The 23512-nt window shown below is 44.7% G+C and overlaps 1 protein-coding gene across 6 annotated transcripts in view; it reads left to right on the forward strand.

Annotated features, from left to right (window-relative positions):
• The window catches only part of DGCR2 (DiGeorge syndrome critical region gene 2), a 130803-nt gene that overhangs the window by 67813 nt on the left and 39478 nt on the right, over nucleotides 1–23512 (forward strand). For 4 of the 6 annotated variants that reach the window (XM_066259887.1, XM_066259886.1, XM_066259885.1 and 1 more), the window contains exon 2: nucleotides 10397–10519. The exons of the other annotated variants lie outside the window; for them this stretch is intronic. In XM_066259887.1, coding sequence (XP_066115984.1) covers nucleotides 10397–10519 — 123 coding nt within the window. The remainder of the gene's footprint in view (nucleotides 1–10396; nucleotides 10520–23512) is intronic. 6 annotated transcript variants of the gene reach the window in all.

The following is a 23512-nucleotide window of genomic DNA, read 5'->3' on the forward strand; positions in this document are numbered from 1 at the left end:
CTTAATGAGTACACAACTAGAGTGAAACAGTGATGCTTCTCTTGCTCTCCTGCTGTCTCTCCCTCTCTCTCTTGAATCATTGGAAAAAATTAAAAAAAAATTTTTTTCTCATTTTTAATTTCTCATACAGTAATTGTCAATAGGTATAACCCACATAAACAAAAGATCTTTGTGGTCTTCAGAAATTTTAAGAGTGTAATGGGGTCTTGGGAGCAAAAACGTTTGAGAACGAAAAAAGCATGTTCGAGACAGCTAATGTGATAGAAGCTTAGTATTGTGACCTTGCACTTACATGATGAGGGCATGGATTATTCAAAAAGTATCAACAGTCCGTTGGCTAGGAAGAGCCTGCTTAGCTCTCCCATTTTACACCCAGGAGATAGTCATCACAACAGAAGGCCTGGGATAGGACCTTGGCAAAGCCAGTAGTGAGAGGAGAAGGTGACTGTTTTGAGCAACTTTGAGGCAGAAATTGTGCTGGACTAAAGAAGAAAGGAATGGAATGTTGATTTATATGCAGGGGTAGTCAACCTTTTGTTTTGTTTTGTTTTGTTTTTTTGCATTTTTCTGAAGCTGGAAACAGGGAGAGACAGTCAGACAGACTCCCGCATGCGCCCGACTGGGATCCACCCGGCACGCCCACCAGGGGGCGATGCTCTGCCCACCAGGGGGCGATGCTCTGCCCATCCTGGGCGTCGCCATGTTGCGACCAGAGCCACTCTAGCGCCTGGGGCAGAGGCCACAGAGCCATCCCCAGCGCCCGGGCCATCTTTGCTCCAATGGAGCCTTGGCTGCGGGAGGGGAAGAGAGAGACAGAGAGGAAGGCGCGGCAGAGGGGTGGAGAAGCAAATGGGCGCTTCTCCTATGTGCCCTGGCCGGGAATCGAACCCGGGTCCTCCGCACGCTAGGCCGACGCTCTACCGCTGAGCCAACCGGCCAGGGCCGGTAGTCAACCTTTTATACCTACCGCCCACTTTTGTATCTCTGTTAGTAAAATTTTCTAACTGCCCACCACTTCCACAGTAATGGTGATTTATAAAGTAGGGAAGTAACTTTGCTTTATAAAATTTATAAAGCAAAGTTACAGCAAGTTAAAGCATATAATAATAATTACTTACCAAGTACTTTATGTCAGATTTTTGCTAAGTTTGGCAGAATAAATCTTTATAAAACAACTTACTATATAGTTAAATCTATCTTTTATTTATACTTTGGTTGCTCTGCTACCGCCCACCATGAAAGCTGGAACGCCCACTAGTGGGCGGTAGGGACCAGGTTGACTACCACTGATATATAGCAAGAGTCATGCCAATTAGAGCCATTGGAATTACTCCCTGACATACTAAGCAGCTGAAGGAGCATCAGTCTCCCCCACACAATGCATGTTCTGGGTTTTTTTTGTTTTTGTTTTTGTATTTTTCTGAAGCTGCAAACGGGGAGAGACAGACAGACTCCCACATGCGCCCGACGGGGATCCACCCGGCACGCCCACCAGGGGGCGACGCTCTGCCCCTCCGGGCGTCGCTCTGTTGCGACCAGAGCCACTCCAGTGCCTGGGGCAGAGGCCGAGGAGCCATCCCCAGGGCCCGGGCCATCTTTGCTCCAATGGAGCCTCGGCTGTGGGAGGGGAAGAGAGAGACAGAGAGGAAGGAGAGGGTGAAGGGTGGAGAAGCAGATGGGTGCTTCTCCTGTGTGCCCTGGCTGGGAATCAAACCCGGGACTTCTGCACGCCAGGCCGACGCTCCACGTTCTGGGGTTTAACTGCTTACTGTTTATTACTCTGACCCAGTCACCTGGAGAGTTGCCTGGAACAAAGGAGGTGCTCAGTTAATAATTTTTGAATGAGTGACTCACGTGTATTAACCAGTGACTCACATGCTGGATTGATTGCAGAATAGCCCCTGTGATAGAGTTGAATCAGGACCGGATAGAACTTTCCCCAGATATCAGAGGATTGTTGACATTGTTATGGACTTAAAGAATAGAGGAAGATCTTTGACTAGTTCAGTTCATCAGACATTTAGTGACTGCCTTCCTTTGCTGGGTATGGGGTGGAACATAAAGTATTATCCCTACACTTAAACTGTTGGCAGACTACAGCCTATAGCTGACCTCTTGTTTTTTGCTCTGTTTTGCTTTATTTTTACATGTTGCTGTGTATATCTGTGGTTCATTCCTTTTTATTGTTGAGTAATATTCCATTGTACGATTATACTGCAATTGGTTTATCTATTCACTTGTTTTGGGCATTTGGGTTGTTTCCAGCTTTTGGCTATTACAAATAAAATTACTTTGAACAAGTCTTTGTATGGACATGTACTTTCATTTCTCTTGGGTTGATAAATAGGAGTGGAGTGACTGGGTCATATGGTAGGTATATATTCAACATTTTCGAAACTGTCACTTGTTTTCAAAGTAGTTGTACCATTTTGCATTCCCATTAACAATGTAAGAAAATTCCAGTTACTTCATATATTTGCCAACACTTCATGGTATTCTTTTATGGTTTTAATTTCCATTTCCTTATGTGCTTATTTACCATCTGTATATCTTCTTTGGTTAAGTGTCCATTAAAATCTGTTGCCCATTTAAAAAATTCGGTGGGTTTTTTAACAAAATAAAGTAAAATGTTTTTTATTGATTCTAGAGAGAGGAAGGGAGCAAGTGAGAGAGAGAGAGAGATAGAAAAACATTGATTTGTTCTTTCACTCATTCATTCATTTGTTGGTTGATTCATGTACGTGCCCTGACTGGGGATCAAGCCCACAACTTTGACATGTTGGGAAGATCCTCTGACCAACTGAACTACCTGGCCATGTTGAGTGGGTTTTTTTATTGAAATTTGAAAGTTCTTAATATATTCTGGATATAAGTACCTTAAAAGATACTTGATTTACAAATGTTTTCTTCCATTATGTCACTTGTCTTTATTCTCTTAACAGTATCTTTTTTTTTTTTTTTTTGCATTTTTCTGAAGCTGGAAACAGGGAGAGACAGTCAGACAGACTCCCGCATGCACCCGGCCGGGATCCACCCGGCATGCCCACCAGGGGCGAAGTTCTGCCCACCAGGGGGCGATGCTCTGCCCCTCCAGGGCGTTGCTCTGCCGCGACCAGAGTCACTCTAGCGCCTGGGGCAGAGGCCAAGGAGCCATCCCCAGCACCCGGGCCATCTTTGCTCCAATGGAGCCTTGGCTGCGGGAGGGGAAGAGAGAGACAGAGAGGAAGGAGGGGGAGGGGGGGTGGAGAAGCAAATGGGCGCTTCTCCTGTATGCCCTGGCCGGGAATCGAACCTGGGTCCCCCGCATGCCAGGCCGAGCTCTACCGCTGAGCCAACCGGCCAGGGCCTAACAGTATCTTTTGAAGAAGAAAAGTTCTCAACTTTTTATTCTTTTTATTTCTTTTTCTTTTTTTATGAGGGAGGGGAGATAGTGAGACAGACTCCTGCATGGGCCCTGACTGGGACACAACCGGCAACCCTGTCTGGGACCAGTGCTTGAGTACCTAGCTATTTTTAGTGACTGAGGCTGACACTCTCAAACCAATCAAGCTATCCTCAGCACCTGGGGCTACACTTGAACCATTCGAGCCACTGGCTGCAAAAAGGGGAGAGGGAGAGAGAGAGAAGATATTTACTTCTCCTATGTGTCCTGACTGGGAATCGAACCCAAGATATCCATACACTGGACCAATGCTCTATCCACTGAGCCATTGGCCAGGGCCAAAAAGCTCTCAGTTTTATTGAAGTCCAATCAACCTTTTTTTTTTTTTTAAGTGAGAGAGAGAGAGAGAGATGGGGAAAGACAAGAAGGGAGAGAAATGAGAAGCATCAACTCTTCATTGTGGCACCTTAGTTGTTCATTGATTGTTTTCTCATATGTGCCTTGACTAGGGGGCTACAGCGACCCCTTGCTCAAGCCAGCGACCTTGGACTCAAGCCAACAACCTTGGGTTTCAAGCCAGCAACTTTTGGGCTCAAGCGAGCAACCATGGGGTCATGTCTATGATCCCATGCTCAAGCCAGCAACCCTGCACTCAAGCCAAAAGAGCCTGTGCTCAAGTCAGCGACCTTGGGGATTCAAACCTGGTGGGTCCTCAGCATCTCAGGCTGACACTCTTATTCTCTGCACCACCTCCTGATCAGGCTCAACTTTTTCTTTTGTGAATCATACTTCTGAAACGTGTCTTAAGAAATTTTTGCCTAACCCAGGGTCACAAAGATTTTTTCCTATTTATTCTAGAAGTTTTGCAGTTTTTGGTTTTCCAGTTAGGTCTATGATATATTTTGAGTTAATTTTTGATACATGGAATAAATCAGAGTTGTTTTGTTGTTGTTTTTTTACAGAGACAGAATGAGTCAGAGAGAGGGATAGTAGACAGGGACAGACAGACAGGAATGGAGAGAGATGAGAAGCATCAATTATTAGTTCTTCACTGTGCGTTGCAACACCTTAGTTGTTCATTGATTGCTTTCTCATATGTGCCCTGACCATGGGCCTTCAGCAGACCGAGTAGCCCCTTGCTGGAGCCAGCAACCTTGGGTTCAAGCTGGTGGGCTTTTGCTCAAACCAGATGAGCCCGCGCTCAAGCTGGTGACCTCAGGTCTCGAACCTGGGTCTTCTGCATCCCAGTCTGATGCTCTATCCACTGCGCCACCGCCTGGTCAGGCTGTTTTTTGTTTTTTTTTAATGGATATCTAGTTGTCCCAGTACTATTTGTTGAAAGGACTATTCTTTCTCCAGGGAATTACTCATAAATCAGTTGCCCATATATGGGTGGGCCTATTTCTGGACACTCTTTTCTAGTTCCATTGTTGTTGTTTTTTTTGTGGCAGAGACAGAGAGTCAGAGAGAGGGACAGATAGGGACAGACAGACACGAAGGGAGAGAGATGAGAAACATCAATTCTTTGTTGCGACACCTTAGTTGTTCATTGATTGATTTCTCATATGTGCTTTGACGGGGAGGGAGGGGGCTACAGCAGACTGAGTGAGTCCTTGCTTGAGCTGGCGACCTTGGGCTCAAGCTGGCGACCTTGGGGTCTCAAACCTGGGTCCTCCACATCCCAGTCCGACGCTCTATACACTGCGCCACTGCCTGGTCAAGCATGGTACCATTGGTCTTGATGTTTATCTTGATGCTTACGCCACACTCTCTTGATTATTGTACCTTTATAGTAAGTACTCACGTTAAGTACCTGTATTGTGGATCCTCCAGCTTTGTTCTTCCTTTTCAAAGTTGTCTTGGGTAGTCTATGTCTTTTGCATTTCCATATGAGTTTTAGAGTCCGTTTGTCAATTCCTACAAAAAGGCCAACTGGAGTATTGATTGAGATTGCATTGAAACTGAAATGAATTTGAGTAGAATTGTTATCTTAGCAGTGTTGAGTTTACTGATCTGTGAGCACTTATTGTATCCCCATAGATTTAGGTTTTTAAAAAGTTTCTCTTAGTGCTTGACCAGGCAGTGTGCAGTGGATAAAATGTTGAACTAGGACGCGGAGGACCCAGGTTCGAAACTTCAAGGTCACCAGCTTGAGTGCGGGGTTGCCGGCTTGAGTGTGGGATCGTAGACATGACCCCCAAGGTCACTGGCCTGAGCCCAAGGTCGCTGGCTTGAGCAAGGGGTCACTCACTCTGCTTTAGCTTCCCTGTCAAGGCACATATGAGAAAGCAATCACTGAACAATTGAGCTGCAACAAGAATTGATGCTTCTCATCTCTTTCCCTTCCTGTCTGTCTGTCCCTCCTTGGCTCTGTAAAAAAAAAAAAATTTCTCTTAACAATGTTCTATAGTTTTCAGTGTCTATAATTTGCACACCTGTCATTACATTTACCCCTAAGTGTTTTCTGTTGTTGATACTATTGTTATGGTAATTTTTATATATTTAGATTTTTTTGAAGAGTTTGTATGGAATTGGTGTTATTTCTTCCTTAAATATTTAGTAGAACTTTCCAGTCAAGACATCTTGGCCTAGATTTTTATTTATGTGAAGCTTTTAAACTAAAATTTAATTTCTTTTGTAGCTACAAGGCTACTCAGATTATTGATTTCTTTTTTTTCTTTTCTTTTTTTTAGCAAGCGAGAGAGACAGAGACAGACAGGAAGGGAGAGAGGTGAGAAGCATCAGCTCACAATTGCGTCACCTTAGTTATTCACTGATTGCTTTCTCCTATGTGCCTTGACTGGGAGGCTGCAGCTGAGCCAGTGACCCCTTGCTCAAGCCAGTGACCTTTAGGCTCATGCCAGCGACCATGGGGTTATGTCTATGATCCCATGCTCAAACCTGTGATCCCACACTCAAGCTGATGACCCTGTGCTCAGGTTGGTGACCTCAGGGTTTCAAACCTGGGTTCTTAGCATTCCAAGCCAATGCCCTATTCACTGAGCTACCACCTGGTCAGGCAGACAGCTATTTCTTTTTTCAGAACTTAACAATGTTTCTCTACTTCTTCTAGCTTGTATTGTTTATAGTGAGAAATCTGTTGTTGATATTTGTTTTTCTGTGTCATATGTCTTTTTTCCTCTGGCTACTTTTAAGATTTTCTCTATTAGTGGCTTTAAGCAATTTGATTATGATGTGCCTTGGAGTAATTTTCTTTATATTTCTCATGTTTGGGTTCATTGAGCTTTTGGATCTGTAGGTTCATAGTTTCAATAAAATTGGGAAGTTTTTCTGCTATTGTTTCTTCAAGTATTTTTGCCTGATCCCCCCTCTAAGAACATGTATGTTAGGGTGCTTGAAGGGTTTTGTTTTGTTTTGTTTTTTTGGTGACAGGGAAACAGAGAGAGGGACAGATAGACAGCTAGGAAGGGAGAGAGATGAGAAGCATCAATTCTTGATTGTAGCACCTTAGCTGTTCATTGATTGCTTTCTCATATGTGCCTTGACCACCAGGGGCTACAGCCGACCGAGTGACCTCTTGCTCAAGCCAGCAACCTTGGGCTTCAAGCCAGTAACCATGGGGTCGTGTCTATGATCTCATGCTCAAACTGGTGAGCCTGCACTCAAGCCAGCGACCTCGGGGTTTCGAACCTGGGTCCTCCGTGTACCAGTCCGACACTCTATCTACCGCGCCACCGCCTGGTTAGGCAAGGTGCTTGAAGTTATCCCACAGCTCACAGTCCATTTATCCCAGCAGTTTTGTTTTTTATGGTTTAGAGAACCTCTGTTGTCTTCAGGTCTCCATCTCTTCAGTCCATAAAACTGAATCTTTTAATCTTATGTAGTATATTTTTCATCTCAGACACTGTAATTCTCATCTCTAGAAAGTAGGTTTGCTTCTTTTTTAAATCTTCCATATCTCTACTTTAATGTTTTTAATTTTCCGTCTAGCTTCTTGAGCATTTGTGATATAGTTAGAATGTTCAGTGTTCTTGTTTATGTTCTCAGTTGTACCATTTATCAATCAATTTTGATTGTATTTTTTTCTCATTTTGGCTGTAATTTCATGTTTCTTTGCATGTCAGGAATTTTTAATTTCTTTAGCAAGTGAGAGAGACAGGAACAGATAGAAAGGGAGAAAGATGAGAAGCATCAACTTGTAGTTGCTGCACTCTAGTTCATTGATTGCTTTCTCATACGTGCCTTGACTGGGGGTCTCTAGCTGAGCCAGTGACCCCTTGCTCAAGCCAGTGACCTTGGGCTCCAAGCCAGAGACCTTGGGATCATGTCGATGATTCGATGCTTAAGCTGAAGACGTTGAGGTTTCATACCTGGGTCCTCAGTATGCCAGGTAATTGCTCTGTCCACTGTGCTACCACCTGGCTGTCTGGTAATTTTTTATTGAATTCCATACTTTGTGAATTTTGCCTTTTGGGCTGTTGCATATTTTTCCATTCCTATAAATATTCTTGAGCTTTGTTTTAGGCTGCAACTTGGAAACAATTTGATTTTGTCAGCTCTTTCTTTTAATCTTTGTTAGGTGGGACTGAGCAGCATTTAATCTGAAGTTCTTTTTTGCCCACTAAGAAGGCAAGACTCTTCTAAGTACTTGATTCAGTGCCCCGTGGATTATGAATTTTTCAGTTTTGGCTCAGATCAGGGACTATTTGTAGCCTTGCTGAATTTTGGTTCCTCTTCCCTCTTCCCTTTTAGGTTGGTCTTTCTTCAGCCTGGGGTAGTTTCCTCATACCACACACTGATCAGCACTCTCCCTACTGCCTCAGGGGTCCCTATGTGTGTCTCTGGAGTCTTGTCTGTACAGCTGTTTCTTGTCCCCTGATCTCCAGAGTGCTGCCGCATGAGAGCTACCTGCCTTGGTTTCTCTCAGTTTTTAGCTGCATCCACTTATTTCCAAGTGTCTTCCAGGCCCCCCTGGAGTCCCTGTCCCTGCTCTATAGCCTGGAAAAGCTAGTCAGGCAGTAAGACGTGTATGTTTCCTGACTCTTCAGGGATCTCTCTTCTTTGTTGCCTGATGTCCAGATTCTGGAGACCTTTCTTATATTTTGTCCTTTGTTGCTACAGGGGGGTGGTTAAATTCATTCCTATAATTTCATCCATTCTTCCTCTTATCACATTGGTGTGCAGGGCCTCATTCCTCACCCCTCAAGTGTTTTTCCTTGGCTTCAATGTTTGCCCCTTTATCACCTGCCACCTCAGTTCTGGAGGCTGCCAACTTTTTCTTGAAGGACCAGAGAGTAAATATTTTCAGCTCTGCAGGTCATACAGTCTCTCATACAACTATTCAACTCTGCTGTTGTAGCTTAAAAGCAGCCATAGACAAGATATATTTGTGGTTGAGTTCCAATAAAGCAGGGGTCCCCAAACTACGGCCCTGCCGCACTTCCAGAAGGGGCACCTCTTTCATTGGTGGTCAGTGAGAGGAACATAGTTCCCATTGAAATACTGGTCAGTTTGTTGATTTAAATTTACTTGTTCTTTATTTTAAATAGTGTATTTGTTCCTATTTTGTTTTTTTACTTTAAAATAAGATATGTGCTGTATGCATAGGGATTTGTTCATAGTTTTTTTTATAGTCTGGCCCTCCAATGGTCTGAGGGACAGTGAACTGGCTGGCCCCCTGTGTAAAAAGTTTGGGGACCCCTGCAATAAAACTTTATTTTATAAAACCAGTGGGAAGGGCAAGAGTTGGCCTGTGGGCTATGATTGCTGACCTCTGCCTCAGTTGGAGATCTTACTTGGTTGAGTTATTTAAAATTTTTGTCCCCTACTTTAATTGCTTCCAGAAACCATTGCCAGTGATATCTGCTTAAAATACAGATTTTTTTTTTTTTTTTTTTTTTTACAGGGACAGAGAGAGAGTCAGAGAGAGGGATAGATAGGGACAGACAGATAGGAACAGAGAGAGATGAGAAGCATCAATCATCAGTTTTTCGTTGCGACACCTTAGTTGTTCATTGATTGCTTTCTCATATGTGCCCCGACGGCAGGCCTTCAACAGACCGAGCAACCCCTTGCTGGAGCCAGCGACCTTGGGTCCAAGCTGGTGAGCTTTTTTTTGCTCAAGCCAGATGAGCTCGTGCTCAAGCCAACGACCTTGAGGTCTCGAACCTGGGTCCTCCGCATCCCAGTCCGACACTCCATCCACTGCACCACCGCCTGGGTCAGGCTAAAACACAGATCTTATCACATTACTTGTTGACTCTCTACAACATACCAAATAAAGGTCAGAATTATCTTACTGTGGTAGCCTCCACAGTCTGATCCCTCTTACATTTCCAATCTTACCTCCAGTGATTCCGCATCCATCAGCTCATAACATCTAATTGGCATGTTCTCTGCCCTGTGATGTTTCCTTAAGTCCTGTCTTTTCTGTGTTGCTCTTCCCTTCCTATTATGGTACATGTACCATCTGAAACCATTGACCTGCCTTGGGAACTGTGTTCACATCTGACCTTCTTCAAGAAGCATTCCAGAGCCCCGCAGGTGGAGGCCATTTCTACTTCATGTTGTTTTAGCACTCTGTTTGCGTGCTCCTGTGGTGGTGACCTCTGCCTGCGTTTTGTCAGAAACATTGACTGTGTGTGTTTGTCTGTATATGTGTATCAAATGTATGTGTTCTCTATTGACCCAGAATCCCTCAGGAGGTGAGAGCTGTGCCCTCTTGTTTCTGTTTCCTCTGAGTGCAGCACAGATCCTGATGTGGAGCAGAACTACAGTAGTGTATGTTTGAGTTGGCACGTGAAGACCAATGTCTTGGGGGGGATATGATGCTTTGGGGAGTTATGGCATATTGATTGGGTATAGCTCTTGGCTCCTCCTTAGGGTGTACATGCAGTTCCCCAAGAAGGTGGGCTATAGGCAGATTCCCCGGTGTCTAGCCCAAACTCATGGGGACTGGACAGTGGCAGGACCAGGCCGTGGCAGGCCTGGCTACTCCAGGTTTCTGCTGCTACTGCCGCTTCCTCAATGGCCTCTTGCCCTTTGGTTTCACAGAGCTGCGGTGCAACCCTGGGCAGTTTGCCTGTCGCAGCGGCACCATCCAGTGCATCCCCCTTCCCTGGCAGTGTGACGGCTGGGTGACTTGTGAGGATGAGAGCGACGAAGCCGACTGTCCAGGTGAGTGTGCCGGGCAGGTAGATGCATGTGCCCAGTGCTTCCCATCAAGGGGAGATGGTGTCAGCCGCTAACCTATGCTATATCCACACATTGGACAGTTACTTTGAGCTCTTCCTCCCCTTTCTCTTTCCCTGTCTTTTTAAAAAATAGATGCCCAACACGGATAGATCTTAGAACTTGTAAGATGGCAGGGTCAGGGCTGTGGTGAGGCAAGAGAGGTGCCCGTAATGTCACATTTTGGGAGGTGCTGCTGGCCCTGACAACAGTGCTCTGAAATGTGGTACTGTCTTGCCTCCCTCTTGCCCAGCTTTGGAGGTAGGTGCCTTTGAGACTTGGCTAGAATCCTGACATGGAAATTTGGACTGGCTTTGGCTCTGCCTATCTGCCCTGCTCACTCAGTCACTAGTAGTCTTTCACTTGGGGGTTTTCTTCTGCTGTGTGTGCTCATAAAGATATAGAATGCTAGAGAAAGTCCAGATTGTTGCTTCTCCATTTGTTCTGCTCCAGCACCCTCAAAGAAAATAATACACCCCATGAGTAATGGTGTTCACTACATCCCTGGTTCTCAATTTGGGCTAGGGTGGACAGTGTAGTGTCTTGTGTGTACTCCTAATAGAGGCCCTAGGAGAAGGGTGAGTCTTATTCCAGCCTGAGAATCTTAGACTTAAACTCTTGCCTGGCATCCAAATTTCTTCACAGTCTGGCTTGTTTTTTTGCCAATCCAATTTATTACTATTTTCCCTTCAGTGACTTAGCTAGGTTGTTTCCTGTGCCCACTTCATTAAGAACTTCCTAGGTACGTGCTTCGTTTATGCCTTTGTCTTCTGGAATCCTCTGTTCTTTTTCTGTGTGGACAGATCCTGCCCATCCTTCAAGGCTTGACTACTTGATTCCACAAGAAGGCATCTCTGGCTGTAGGTTGACTTCTCTAACACTTGCTCTTTCTCTCTCTGACCACACATAGAATCGTTGGTAATTCTTACCATCACTTATGCCCATGCTTGATCTCCTTCCAGACTGAGCTCGCTGAGGGCAGGAGACCTGTCTTCTTCCTCAGTGGGACCTGGCCTAGGATGGGATCCTTTTTAGTGCTCAGTAAATGAAAAGAGTATTGTAATTCCTGTAGACCAGGTGCTGAAGAAAACGGATTAACTGCAACCAAGAGATCAGGTGGGACATCAAGTAGAATTTGACATTTGAGCTGGGAAAGTTCATTGAGGGGGTTCCAAAATAAGAAATAGAGGTGGTCTGTTTGGACTATATTTACCTATAAAGACCCCTTTTAATTATCCCTTGTGCCTGCTCTTCCTTCATTGGATGCGAATGTCTGTGGTTGAGGTGTCTGCCTTTTCAAATGAGAGTTGGAATGGCGGTGGCTGGATTAGGAGCCTTTGGGATAGTCTTTGTGTCTGGGAGCCCACTGGTCATTCCTTGAGTCACAGCCGAGAGAATGTGAACTCCCCAGTGCTTGGGACACAGGTATTATGTGCTGGGTCAGCCTGGTGAGGACTGCAGATCATGCCTGGGAGCTTCCCCTGGACTGACTTGGGGGGTGAGACTTCATATCTAACCTCCTAGAGAATTTTTTATTTTTTTATTTTTTTTTGTATTTTTCTGAAGCTGGAAACGGGGAGAGACAGTCAGACAGACTCCCGCATGCACCCGAGCATGCGCCTGACCGGAATCCACCCGGCATGCCCACCAGGGGCGAAGCTCTGCCCACCAGGGGGCGATGCTCTGCCCCTCCGGGGCGTCGCTCTGCTGCGACCAGAGCCACTCTAGTGCCTGGGGCAGAGGCCAAGGAGCCATCCCCAGCGCCCGGGCCATCTTTGCTCCAATGGAGCCTTGGCTGCGGGAGGGGAAGAGAGAGACAGAGAGGAAGGAGAGGGTGGGGGTGGAGAAGCAAATGGGCGCTTCTCCTATGTGCCCTGGCCGGGAATCGAACCCGGGTCCCCCACACGCCAGGCCGACGCTCTACCGCTGAGCCAACCGGCCAGGGCCCCTCCTAGAGAATTTTTTGAACAAAGAACTAAATGGTTCTTGGCTTGCTTTAAAAGAGAAACATGACTTCTCTGCTGTTCTCAAAACACCTTTTGGCTTAGCTTTTAAGATTATATGTGATAACTGCCCTGTTATAGATACTGAAGACAATGCTAGGCACTTTTGTGGTTCAGCTTGTTCATCTATCAATGCATTGTGGACTTGCTGCAGGCAAGAACGAGATCTGATTTCTCTTTTGGGTCATGTGTTTGACATAGAGGGTGACAAGTCTGCTCAGTTACTTGTTGACTTGAAATTACATAGGTTCCTATATTTTCTCCCCAGACAGAAAAGTAAAGTCTGTGCTACAGGAGCCCAGAGTTCTGAGTAGATGGCATGTTCCAGGCCCTGACAATGGAGAGTATGATGACAACAACAGTATGCGCAAACTCACTGAGTCCTGACAGAGGTTGGCATACTCGAGGAGGTGTGAGAAGGCTGAGGCCCTGTTGGACCTCTGAACTCACTCCTACTTTCCTCAGTTTCCTGGTACTGTGCCTTGCTTGTGTTATAGTGCCACACCATGATCCAGGTAGAATAATAGCTGATTGATTTCTCATTGTTTTAGAGTTGGGATTCTGAGAAATTTAAGTTGTCAACATACACAAAGAATAGCCTGACCTGTGGTGGCGCAGTGGATAAAACGTTTACCTGGAATGCTGAGGTTGCCAGTTCAAAGCCCTGGGCTTGTCTGGTCAAGACACATACAGGAAACAACTACTATACAAGTTGATGCTTCCCACTTCCCCCATCTCTCTCCTTCCCTCTCCCTCTCTCCTCTCTCTAAAAATTAATAAATTTAAAACATCTTAAAATATATTTGTGTGTATATATATATACAAACATATATATATAACACACACATATATATAACACATATATATACACACACATATATATAACAAATATTATATATATACACACACACAAAAAGAATAATATAATATTTGTTTCTCACTTCCTTGAATTAATAACTGCTGAAATTTCTGTATATTACTTAGTTCATAAGATCCTTCCAGTGAAATTTGGGAGGCGGAAGAGAGGTAGAAGAATCCTTCTTCCTCTGGCACTGGTGTGGGTTTGTGGACTTGGACCTAGATAAGGGGGTGCAGTGACTCACATTCCCCTATCATTTTTTTCTAGTTTATTTTAAAAGAAATTGAAGCCCTGGCCAGTTGGCTCAGTGGTAGAGCGTCGGCCTGGCGTGTAGAAGTCCCGGGTTCGATTCCCAGCCAGGGCACACAGGAGAAGCGCCCATTTGCTTCTCCACCCCTCCCCCTCTCCTTCCTCTCTGTCTCTCTCTTCCCCTCCCGCAGCGAGGCTCCATTGGAGCAAAGATGGCCCGAGCGCTGGGGATGGCTCCTTGGCCTCTGCCCCAGGCGCTAGAGTGGCTCTGGTCGTGGCAGAGTGACGCCCTGGAGGGGCATAGCATCACCCCCTGGTGGGCAGAGCGTCACCCCCTGGTGGGCGTGCCAGGTAGATCCCGGTCAGGTGTATGCAGTAGTCTGTCTGACTGTCTCTCCCGGTTTCTAGCTTCAGAAAAATACAAAAATAAAAATAAAAATAAATAAAAATAAAAGAAATTAATAAAAATTTTTTAAAGATTATATTTATTGATTTTATAGAAGATGGGGTGACAAGAAGTATCAACACAGAGTTGCTTCACTTTAGTTGTTCATTGCTTGCTTGCTGTATGTGCCTTGACCATGCAAGCCCAGGGCTTCAAACTGGTGACTTCAGTGTTCTAGGTCACTGCTGTATTCACTGCACGACCACAGGCCAGGCAAAATTAATTTTTTCTAACATTGTGAATAAACATAGGTTAAGTACCATTAACCTATACAAGGAGATTGTGGACAGGAAGTTAATTAGCTAATGACCACCTTTGCTGTGGCCTTCCTCTCTGTAGGGAGAGTTTAAGTAAACCATTGGGAAGCCCTAAGCATGCATGCTTGATCAGTTTGCTTTTAAACATGGGGATTATTTCATTGCTCTGCTAAAAGCCTGCTAAAATTACAGTAAAAGATATAAAACCACAGGGTCAAAGAAAATAGACAAAGATGTAAAAGTAGATTAGTAATTTCAGTGTGGTTTCAGAAGATAGAAAATGGGTAGTATGCTAGATATAGTCTAGGCGTTTGGTACATTCCTGTCTTTTGGGGCTGGAGCTGTACCACTCAGACTGCCTGCCAGGTGGCTTCTGGATGTCACTTAGTCCATAAGATCCTTCCAGTGAAATTTGGCCTGACCAGGCGGTGGCGCAGTGGATAGAGCGTCAGACTGGGATGCAGAGGACCCAGGTTCGATACCCCAAGGTCACCAGCTTGAGCACGGGCTTATCTGGTTTGAGCAAAAGCTCACCAGCTTGGCCTGACTAGGCGGTGGCGCAGTCGATAGAGCGTCGGACTGGGATGCAGAGGACCCAGGTTCGAGACCCTGAGGTCACCAGCTTGAGCGCGAGCTCATCTGGTTTGATCAAAGCTCACAAGCTTGGTCCCAAGGTTGCTGGCTCCAGCAAGGGGTTACTCGGTCAGCTGTAGCCCCACGGTCAAGGCACATATGAGAAAGCAAGCAATGAACAACTAAGGTGTCACAACGTGCAACGAAAAACTAATGATTGATGCTTCTCATCTCTCCGTTCCTGTCTGTCTGTCCCTGTCTATCCCTCCCTCTGACTCTCTGTCTCTGTGAAAAAAATAAAAATTAAAAATATTAAAAAAAAAAAGTGAGAGGAGGGGAGATAGACAGACTCCTGATATGCCCTGACCGGACTCTACCTGGCAACCCCCATCTGGGGCTGATGTTTGAATCAACTTGAGGCCAGCACTAGGATCAACCAAGCTATCCTCAGTGCCCAGGGATGATGCTCAAACCAATTGAGCCACTGGCTGCGAGAGGGTAAAAGGGAGGGGAAGAGAAGCAGATGGTTGCTTATCATGTGTGCCCTGACTGGGGAATGAACCCAGGACATCTGTACATCGATCGGGTAGACGCTCTATCCACTGAGCCAACTGGGCAAGTCCAGAAAAGATTTAAAAAAATTATTTTCTATTGACTTAAGAGAAAAGAAGTAGGGGAATGGGGAAGAAGCATCAACTTGCTGTTCCACTTAGTTGTGTACTCATTGTTTGCTTCTCCTATGTGTCTTGATGGTTGATTGAACCATGACCTCAGCATACTGGGACAATGCTTTATTCCTTGAGCCAGCCAGCGAGGGCAAGAAAATATCTTGAGACAAATGAAAATGAAAACACAACATACCAAAACTAGTAAGATGCAATGAAAATAATGCCAAGAGGCCCTGGCCGGTTGGCTCAGTGGTAGAGCGTCAGCCTGGCGTGCAGAAGTCCCGGGTTCGATTCCCGGGCAGGACACACAGGAGAAGCGCCCATCTGCTTCTCCACCCCTCCCCCTCTCCTTCCTCTCTGTCTCTCTCTTCCCCTCCCGCAGCGAGGCTCCATTGGAGCAAAGATGGCCTGGGCGCTGGGGATGGCTCCTTGGCCTCTGCCCCAGGCGTTGGAGTGACTCTGGTGGCAACAGAGCAATGCTCCGGAGGGGCAGAGCGTCGCCCCCTGGTGGGCGTGCCAGGTGGATCCCAGTCGGGCGCATGCGGGAGTCTGTCTGACTTGTCTCTCCCCGTTTCCAGCTTCAGAAAATACAAGAAAAAAAAAAAAAGAAAACAATGCCAAGAAAGAAATATATAGCTGTAAACCCTTAAATTTTAAAAAGAAAGATTTAAATCAACAACCTAACTTTACATCTTAAGGAACTAGAAATAGGACAAATTAAACCCAAAGGTAGAAGATAAAGAACAGAAAAACAATTGAGAGCCTGACCAGGCAGTGGCGCCGTGGATAGAGCATTGGACTGAGACACAGAAGACCCAGGTTTTAAACCCTGAGGACACTGGCTTGAGTGCAGGCTCATCTGGTTTGAGCAAGGGGTCATTCTGCTATAACCCCCCAGGTCATGGCACATATGAGAAAGCAATCAATGAACAACTAAGGTGCCTTAACGAAGAGTTGTTACTTTTCATCTCTCTCCCTTCCTGTCTCTCTCTCTCTCTCGCGCGCGCTCTCTCTCTCTCTCTCACACACACACACACAATTGAGAAAAATTACTAAAACCAAAGATCAACAAAATTGAAAACCTTTAGCTAGATTGACTAGAGAGAGAACATCCAGAAAGTTCTCCAAAATAAAAAGGATTATAAGAGAGTACTCTGAAGAATTGTTTGTCAAGAAATTGGATAGCCTAGATGAAATATACAAATTTCTAGGAACACAACCTGCCAAAAGAAAATAATAGGACAATATTCCATGAACACTGATGCAAAAACCCTGAACAGAGTACTGCCAAAGAGAATTTAATAGCACATTAAAAGGATTACATACCATGACCAAATGCATTTATTTTTGAAATACAAGGATGGTCCAACAAACTCAAATCAGTGTAATATACCACAGTAACAGAATGGGGTGGGGAGAACCGCAGGACCATCAAACTGCAGAAAAAGCATTTGACAAAATTGAACATTCTTTTATGCACCGACCACAAGCCCAGGCTCTTCCCTGTGCTTCTTACCAACCAGCTGTAGATAGAGGTTTCAACAACCCTCTCTTTAGGTTCAGTTAATTTGTCAGAACTGCTCAGAACTCAGGTCACCATGAAAACATCAGCAATCAGTGTGACATTAGACATCTTAGCACAGCACTGATGTGAGTGCTGCCTGGATCTAAGAGCCACTGATTTTAATTGACAGTCAAAATTTTAGGGTTTTTTTTTTTTCAAGTTATTTATACACACAAATTGAATATTCAAATAGGTCTGTAACTTTTTATTGAAAAAATAGCACTCCCAATGGGCTCCTTCAGTTTCCACTTCTCAGAAGCAAATACTTGAAATTACTTTAGCCATTCCATTTGGTGTGCATCTGTGTCTTTAAATTGTATGGTTGCAGGCATTCTCTGTTGACTTGCCCTAAACAAGGTGGCTGACTCTTCGGCCCTCATCTCTTCACTCCCAGAGTTCTCTCTCACTGCAGGTGCTACTCTTAGCTGAGCCATGGTAGAGGGGCTCCATTTCCTTTTTGCTGTCCCAACATTTTGTTTATACCTTAGAGTTGAACATTGTCATCAGCTTCTTTTTGTTGTTTTGATAATAGCTTTATTGAAATGTAATTCATAAATTTGCTGACTTAGCATGGTTTTCAGTGGTTTTTAGGATATTTGCAGAGTTGTACAACCGTCACCACAATCAATTTTAGAACATTTTTGTCACGCCAAAATGAAACCTGGTACCCATCAGCAAGCACTCTCCATTTCTTCTCAAGCCTCAGCCCTAGGCAACCACTAATCTACCTCTGTCTCTGTGGATTTGCCTCTTCTGCACATTTCACAGAAATGGAGTCAAACACCATGTGGTCTTCTGTGTCTGGCTTTTTTCACTTAGCATAATGTTTTTAAGGTTGATCCATGTCATTTTGTTTTACTTTTATTTAAACCTCATATATACTTAAAAAGAAACCTTTATGTGTCCTTTTAGTCTTTTAATTTTTAATAGCGTTATTGACAAGTTATGTACCAAGAGATTTTACTGGTTTTAACAGTGTACAAGTTAGTGATTTTTGGCAAATTAACAGAATTCTGCTCTCATCCACCACAGTGAATTTAGAACATTTCCATCACCCCCACAGGATCCCTGTGTCCATTTGCAGTTGCTCCCTGTTCTCTCCCCCATTCCCAGGGACCTACTAATCTATTTTGTCTTTTACAGAATTGCTTTTCTGGACACTAGATATAAAATGAATCATACAATCTATGTTCTTCTGTGTCTGGCTTATTTCACTTAGCATAATGATTTTATGGATCATCCATGTGTCAGTTTGTTCCTTTTCCTCACCAAATATTCCCTTGTATGGATAATACCATACTTCCATACTTTGTTTAACCATCTATTTATTTGGCAGGTATTTTAATTGCTTCCATTTTGTGAATAAAGTGGCAATGAACATTAGCGTACGTTTGTTTTTTTTGTTTTTTGTTTTTTTTTTTCATTTTTCTGAAGCTGGAAACGGGGAGAGACAGTCAGACAGACTCCCGCATGCGCCCGACCGGGATCCACCTGGCACGCCCACCAGGGGCGAAGCTCTGCCCACCAGGGGGCGATGCTCTGCCCATCCTGGGCGTCGCCATGTCGCGACCAGAGCCACTCCAGCGCCTGAGGTAGAGGCCACAGAGCCATCCCCAGCGCCCGGGCCATCTTTGCTCCAATGGAGCCTTGGCTGCGGGAGGGGAAGAGAGAGACAGAGAGGAAAGCGCGGCGGAGGGGTGGAGAAGCAAATGGGCGCTTCTCTTGTGTGCCCTGGCCAGGAATCGAACCCGGTTCCTCCGCACGCCAGGCCGACACTCTACCGCTGAGCCAACCGGCCAGGGCCAGCGTACATGTTTTTGATGGGACATATGCTTTCATTTCTCTTGGGCAAATATGGAGGAGTGGAATTTGTGGGCCATATTGTAAATTTATGATTAACTTTTTAAGAAGTTGCCAAATTGTTTTCCAAAGTAGCTACAGATGTACTTTTTTTTTTTTTTTAATATCCTTACTAGGACCTCTTTCCTTATTTTCCTTCAGTTGTAGATCTATCACATATTCTGCCAGAGTCATTTCAGAATCCTTTTTCCTGGAGACCCTGACTGTGCTATTCAGGTTTGGTACTGACAGGCTCACTGCCCACTTTCTTTTCTTTTTTTCTTTACAGGGACAGAGAGAGAGTCAGAAAGAGGGATAGATAGGGACAGACAGACAGGAACAGAGAGAGATGAGAAGCATCAATCATAAATCATCAGGTTTTCTTTGTGACACCTTAGTTGTTTATTGATTGCTTTCTCATATGTGCCTTGACCGCGGGCCTTCAGCAGACCGAGTAACCCCTTGGTCGAGCCAGTGACCTTGGGTCCAAGCTGATGAGCTTTTTTGCTCAAGCCAGATGAGCCCGTGCTCAAGCTGGCGACCTCAGGGTCTTGAACCTGGGTCCTCCACATCCCAGTCCGACGTTCTATCCACTGTGCCACCACCTGGTCAGGCTCGCTGCCCACTTTCCCATCTGCCCTCTTGGTGTTTCCCATCATCACCAGCATGAAAGGATCAGAGTTCTCCGTGTCTCTCTATTCTGATTTCCTGTTTTGATTTATTCCCTCATTTAAGAGGTACACTTCCTTCAGTTACTTCTGCAAAAGAAGAACACAGGAGACAAAAGTCTGTAAGTGCCATTATTTTACCCTCAAAACTGATAGATTGGGCTGGATTTTAGAATTATAAGCTAGATAATCATTTTCCCCTATAATTTTGAAAATCTTTATTTTTTACAAGCTTCCAATGTTGTTGATGGTTTTTTGAATGTATATAACCTGTTTCCTTCTTCATGGAAATTGTCAAAGAGCCTGACCTATGGTGGCGCAGTGAATAAACCATCGACCTGGAGCACTGAGGTCACCAATTTGAAACCCTGGGCTTGCCTGGTCAAGGCACATTATGGGAGTTGATGTTTCCTGCTCCTCCCCTCTTCTCTCTCTCTTTCTCTCTCTCCCCCTACCCCTTTCCTCTCTAAAAAATGAATAAATAAAAACTATTTTTAAAAAATTGTAAAAGAGCCCTGGCCGGTTGGCTTAGTGGTAGAGCGTCGGCCTGGCGTGCAGGAGTCCCGGGTTCAATTCCCAGCCAGGGCACACAGGAGAAGCGCCCATCTGCTTCTCCACTCCTCCCCCTCTCCTTCCTCTCTGTCTCTCTCTTCCCCTTCTACAGCCGAGGCTCCATTGGAGCAAGGTTGGCCCGGGCGCTGAGGATGGCTCCATGGCCTCTGCCTCAGGCACTAAAATGGCTCTGGTTGCAACAGAGCAACGCCCCAGATGGGCAGAGCATTGCCCCCTGGTGGGTGTGCCGGGTAGATCTCTGTCGGGCGCATGTGTGAGTCTCTCTGACTGCGTCCCTGTTTCCAACTTCAGAAAAAAAAAAAAAAATTGTAAAAGAAAGGGGGATGCAGGGAGCAGCAGGAAGCATCCACTCATAGTTGCTTGTCATATGTGCCTTGACCAGGCAAGCACTGGGTTTTGAACTAGCTACTTCAGCTCTCCAGGTTGATGACTTATCCACTGTGCCACCACAGGTCACGCAAGGAAAACTATTTTTAAAAATAATAAGTTCAGGCCTGACCAGGCGGTGGCGCAGTGGATAGAGCATCACACTGGGACGCGAAGGACTCAGGTTCGAGACTTCGAGATCTCCAGCTTGAGCGCAGGTTCATCTGGTTTGAGCAAGACTCACCAGCTTGGGCCCAAGGTTGCTGACTCAAGCAAGGGGTCACTTGATCTGCTGTAGCCCCCCTGGTCAAGGCACATATGAGAAAGTAATCAATGAACAACCAAAGTGCTGCAACAAAAAATTGATGCTTTTCATCTCTCCCTTCCTGCCTGTCCCTATCTATCCCTCTCTCTGACTCTCTCTCTCTCTCTGTAAAAAAAAAATTGAGGCCCTGGCCAGTTGGCTCAGAGGTAGAGTATCGGCCTGGCGTGTGGAAATCCTGGGTTCAATTCCTCTGCTTCTTCACCCTTCCCTCTCCTTTCTCTCTATCTCTCTCCCTCCTGCAGCCAAGGCTCCAGTGGAGCAAAGTTGGCCTGGGCGCTAAGGATGGCTCCATGGCCTCTGCCTCAGGCACTAGAATGGCTCAGGTTATAATGGAGCAATGCCCCAGATGAGCAGAGCATCACCCCCTAGTGGGCATGCTGGGTGTATCCCAACCGGTCGCATGCGGGAGTCTGTCTGTCTGCCTCCCTGCTTCTCACTTCAGAAAAATACCACACACACACACACACACAAAATAATAGTTTAGTGCTTGCCTCAGCAGCACATAAACTAAAAATAATGTTTATATTTATTGATACCTCAGATTCTGATCTACATTAGAGAGCTTCCTCTCCTTCTTCCATCTCATATTTATATTTCTTTTTTTCCCATAGTAAGAACACTGGTGTCCAATATCCTATATATGTCGACCCATTTGGCCAATCCAAAAATACACATAAAAGAGTTTTGGAATAACTACTTCTATACCACCACTACTAAGAACAAATCTAGCAAAGTCTGGGACTTCTTCTCAGTTTTTTATGTTGTTAGGCTATTTCCCCACAGAGGGTGTAAAATCTGGTCTCTTGTAGAAAAGTCATTAAAATTCTCTTTTCTCTTTGATTAGGTTAACATTTGATTCTGTTTGTACCCAGTTTTAGGATTGCTTCCTCATCTTGTTGATTTTTAACTTTATTGCGATATAAATTCATGTACCATAAACTTCACCTCTTTATGGTATATAATTTCATGGGTTTTAGTATATTTTCAAGGTTGTGTAACTGATATATTTTTAGAATATGTAAAACATAAATAAGATTCAAAAGTTGTAACTAAAAAAAAGTTGTAACTATATAAAGGCATAATCTTAGAAGTTCTATTTTCTTTTATATTCCTTTGTCCTGATCCCACTCACTTCCTATAGGTATTTTGATTAGTTTCTAGTTTATCTTTCCTGAGTTTTTGTTTTTACTTTTATTAATCACAAAAATAAGAAAATATGTATATTTTTACTTCTTTTCCTTTGCTCCTTTCTTATGTAAGAAGGTATTTCACAGTATATATATATACTCCGTGCGCTGACTTTCTTTTTAACAAAATATTCTTGAAATTACTCTTATTTATTCATAGGATTTTTTTTTTTTTTTCCAGAGACAGAGAGGGATAGACAGGGACAGACAGGAACGGAGAGATGAGAAGCATCAATCATTAGATTTTCGTTGCGCATTGCAACACTTTAGTTGTTCATTGATTGCATTCTCATATGTGCCTTGACCGTGGGCCTTCAGCAGACTGAGTAACTCCTTGCTGGAGCCAGCGACCTTGGGTCCAAGCTGGTGAGCTTTTTTGCTCTAACCAGATGAGCCCGTGCTCAAGTTGGCGACCTCAGAGTCTCGAACCTGGATCCTCCGCATCTCAGTCCGATGCGCTATCCACTGCGCACTGCCTGGTCAGGCTGTTCATAGGATTAAAAAAAAAATTATTGATTTGGTGAAAGGCTGGGAGGGTAGAGAGAGGAACATCAAGCTGTTTCTGTATGTGCCCTGACTGGGGATCGAACTGGCAACCTCTGTGCTTCGGGACAACACTCTTAACCAATTGAACATCCGGCCAGGGCCAAAGGATCTTTTTCATTCTTTTTTTTTTTTTTTTAATTTTTTAATTTTTTATTTATTCATTTTAGACAGAAGAGGGAGAGACAGAGAGAGAGGAGAGACAGAGAGAGAGAAGGAGGGAGGAGCTGGAAGCATCAACTCCCATATGTGCCTTGACCAGGCAAGCCCAGGGTTTCGAACCGGCAACCTCAGCATTTCCAAGTTGACGCTTTATCCACTGTGCCACCACAGATCAGGCTTTCATTCTTTTTTTACAGCTATATTGCACTCCATCTTAGGGATGTACCATATGTTATTTAACCAATCTTCTGTGTATGCGCCTTTAGGTTGTTCTCATTGGTTTGCTATTATATTGCCACAAAAAATAACCTTGTGCATATGTATCATGCCCCTCCTTAAATTGTTGGAAATATAGCTTCAGTATAAAATCTTAAATGTTAAATTGCTGGGTTAAAGTCTCAATGCAACCTGACCAGACAGTGGCGCAGTGGATAGAGTGTTGGACTGGGATGCGGAGGACCCAGGTTCAAGACCCCAAGGTCGCCAACTTGAGTGCAGGCTCATCTGGTTTGAGCAAAAGCTCACCTGCGTGGACCCAAGGTCGCTGGCTCGAGCAAGGGGTTACTTGGTCTGCTGTAGCCCCATGGTCAAGGCACATATGAGAAAGCAATCAATGAACAACTAAGGTGTCACAACAAAAAACTAATGATTGATGCTT

Source organism: Saccopteryx bilineata, chromosome 2, assembly GCF_036850765.1.
Source record: "Saccopteryx bilineata isolate mSacBil1 chromosome 2, mSacBil1_pri_phased_curated, whole genome shotgun sequence".
Taxonomy (NCBI): domain Eukaryota; kingdom Metazoa; phylum Chordata; class Mammalia; order Chiroptera; family Emballonuridae; genus Saccopteryx; species Saccopteryx bilineata.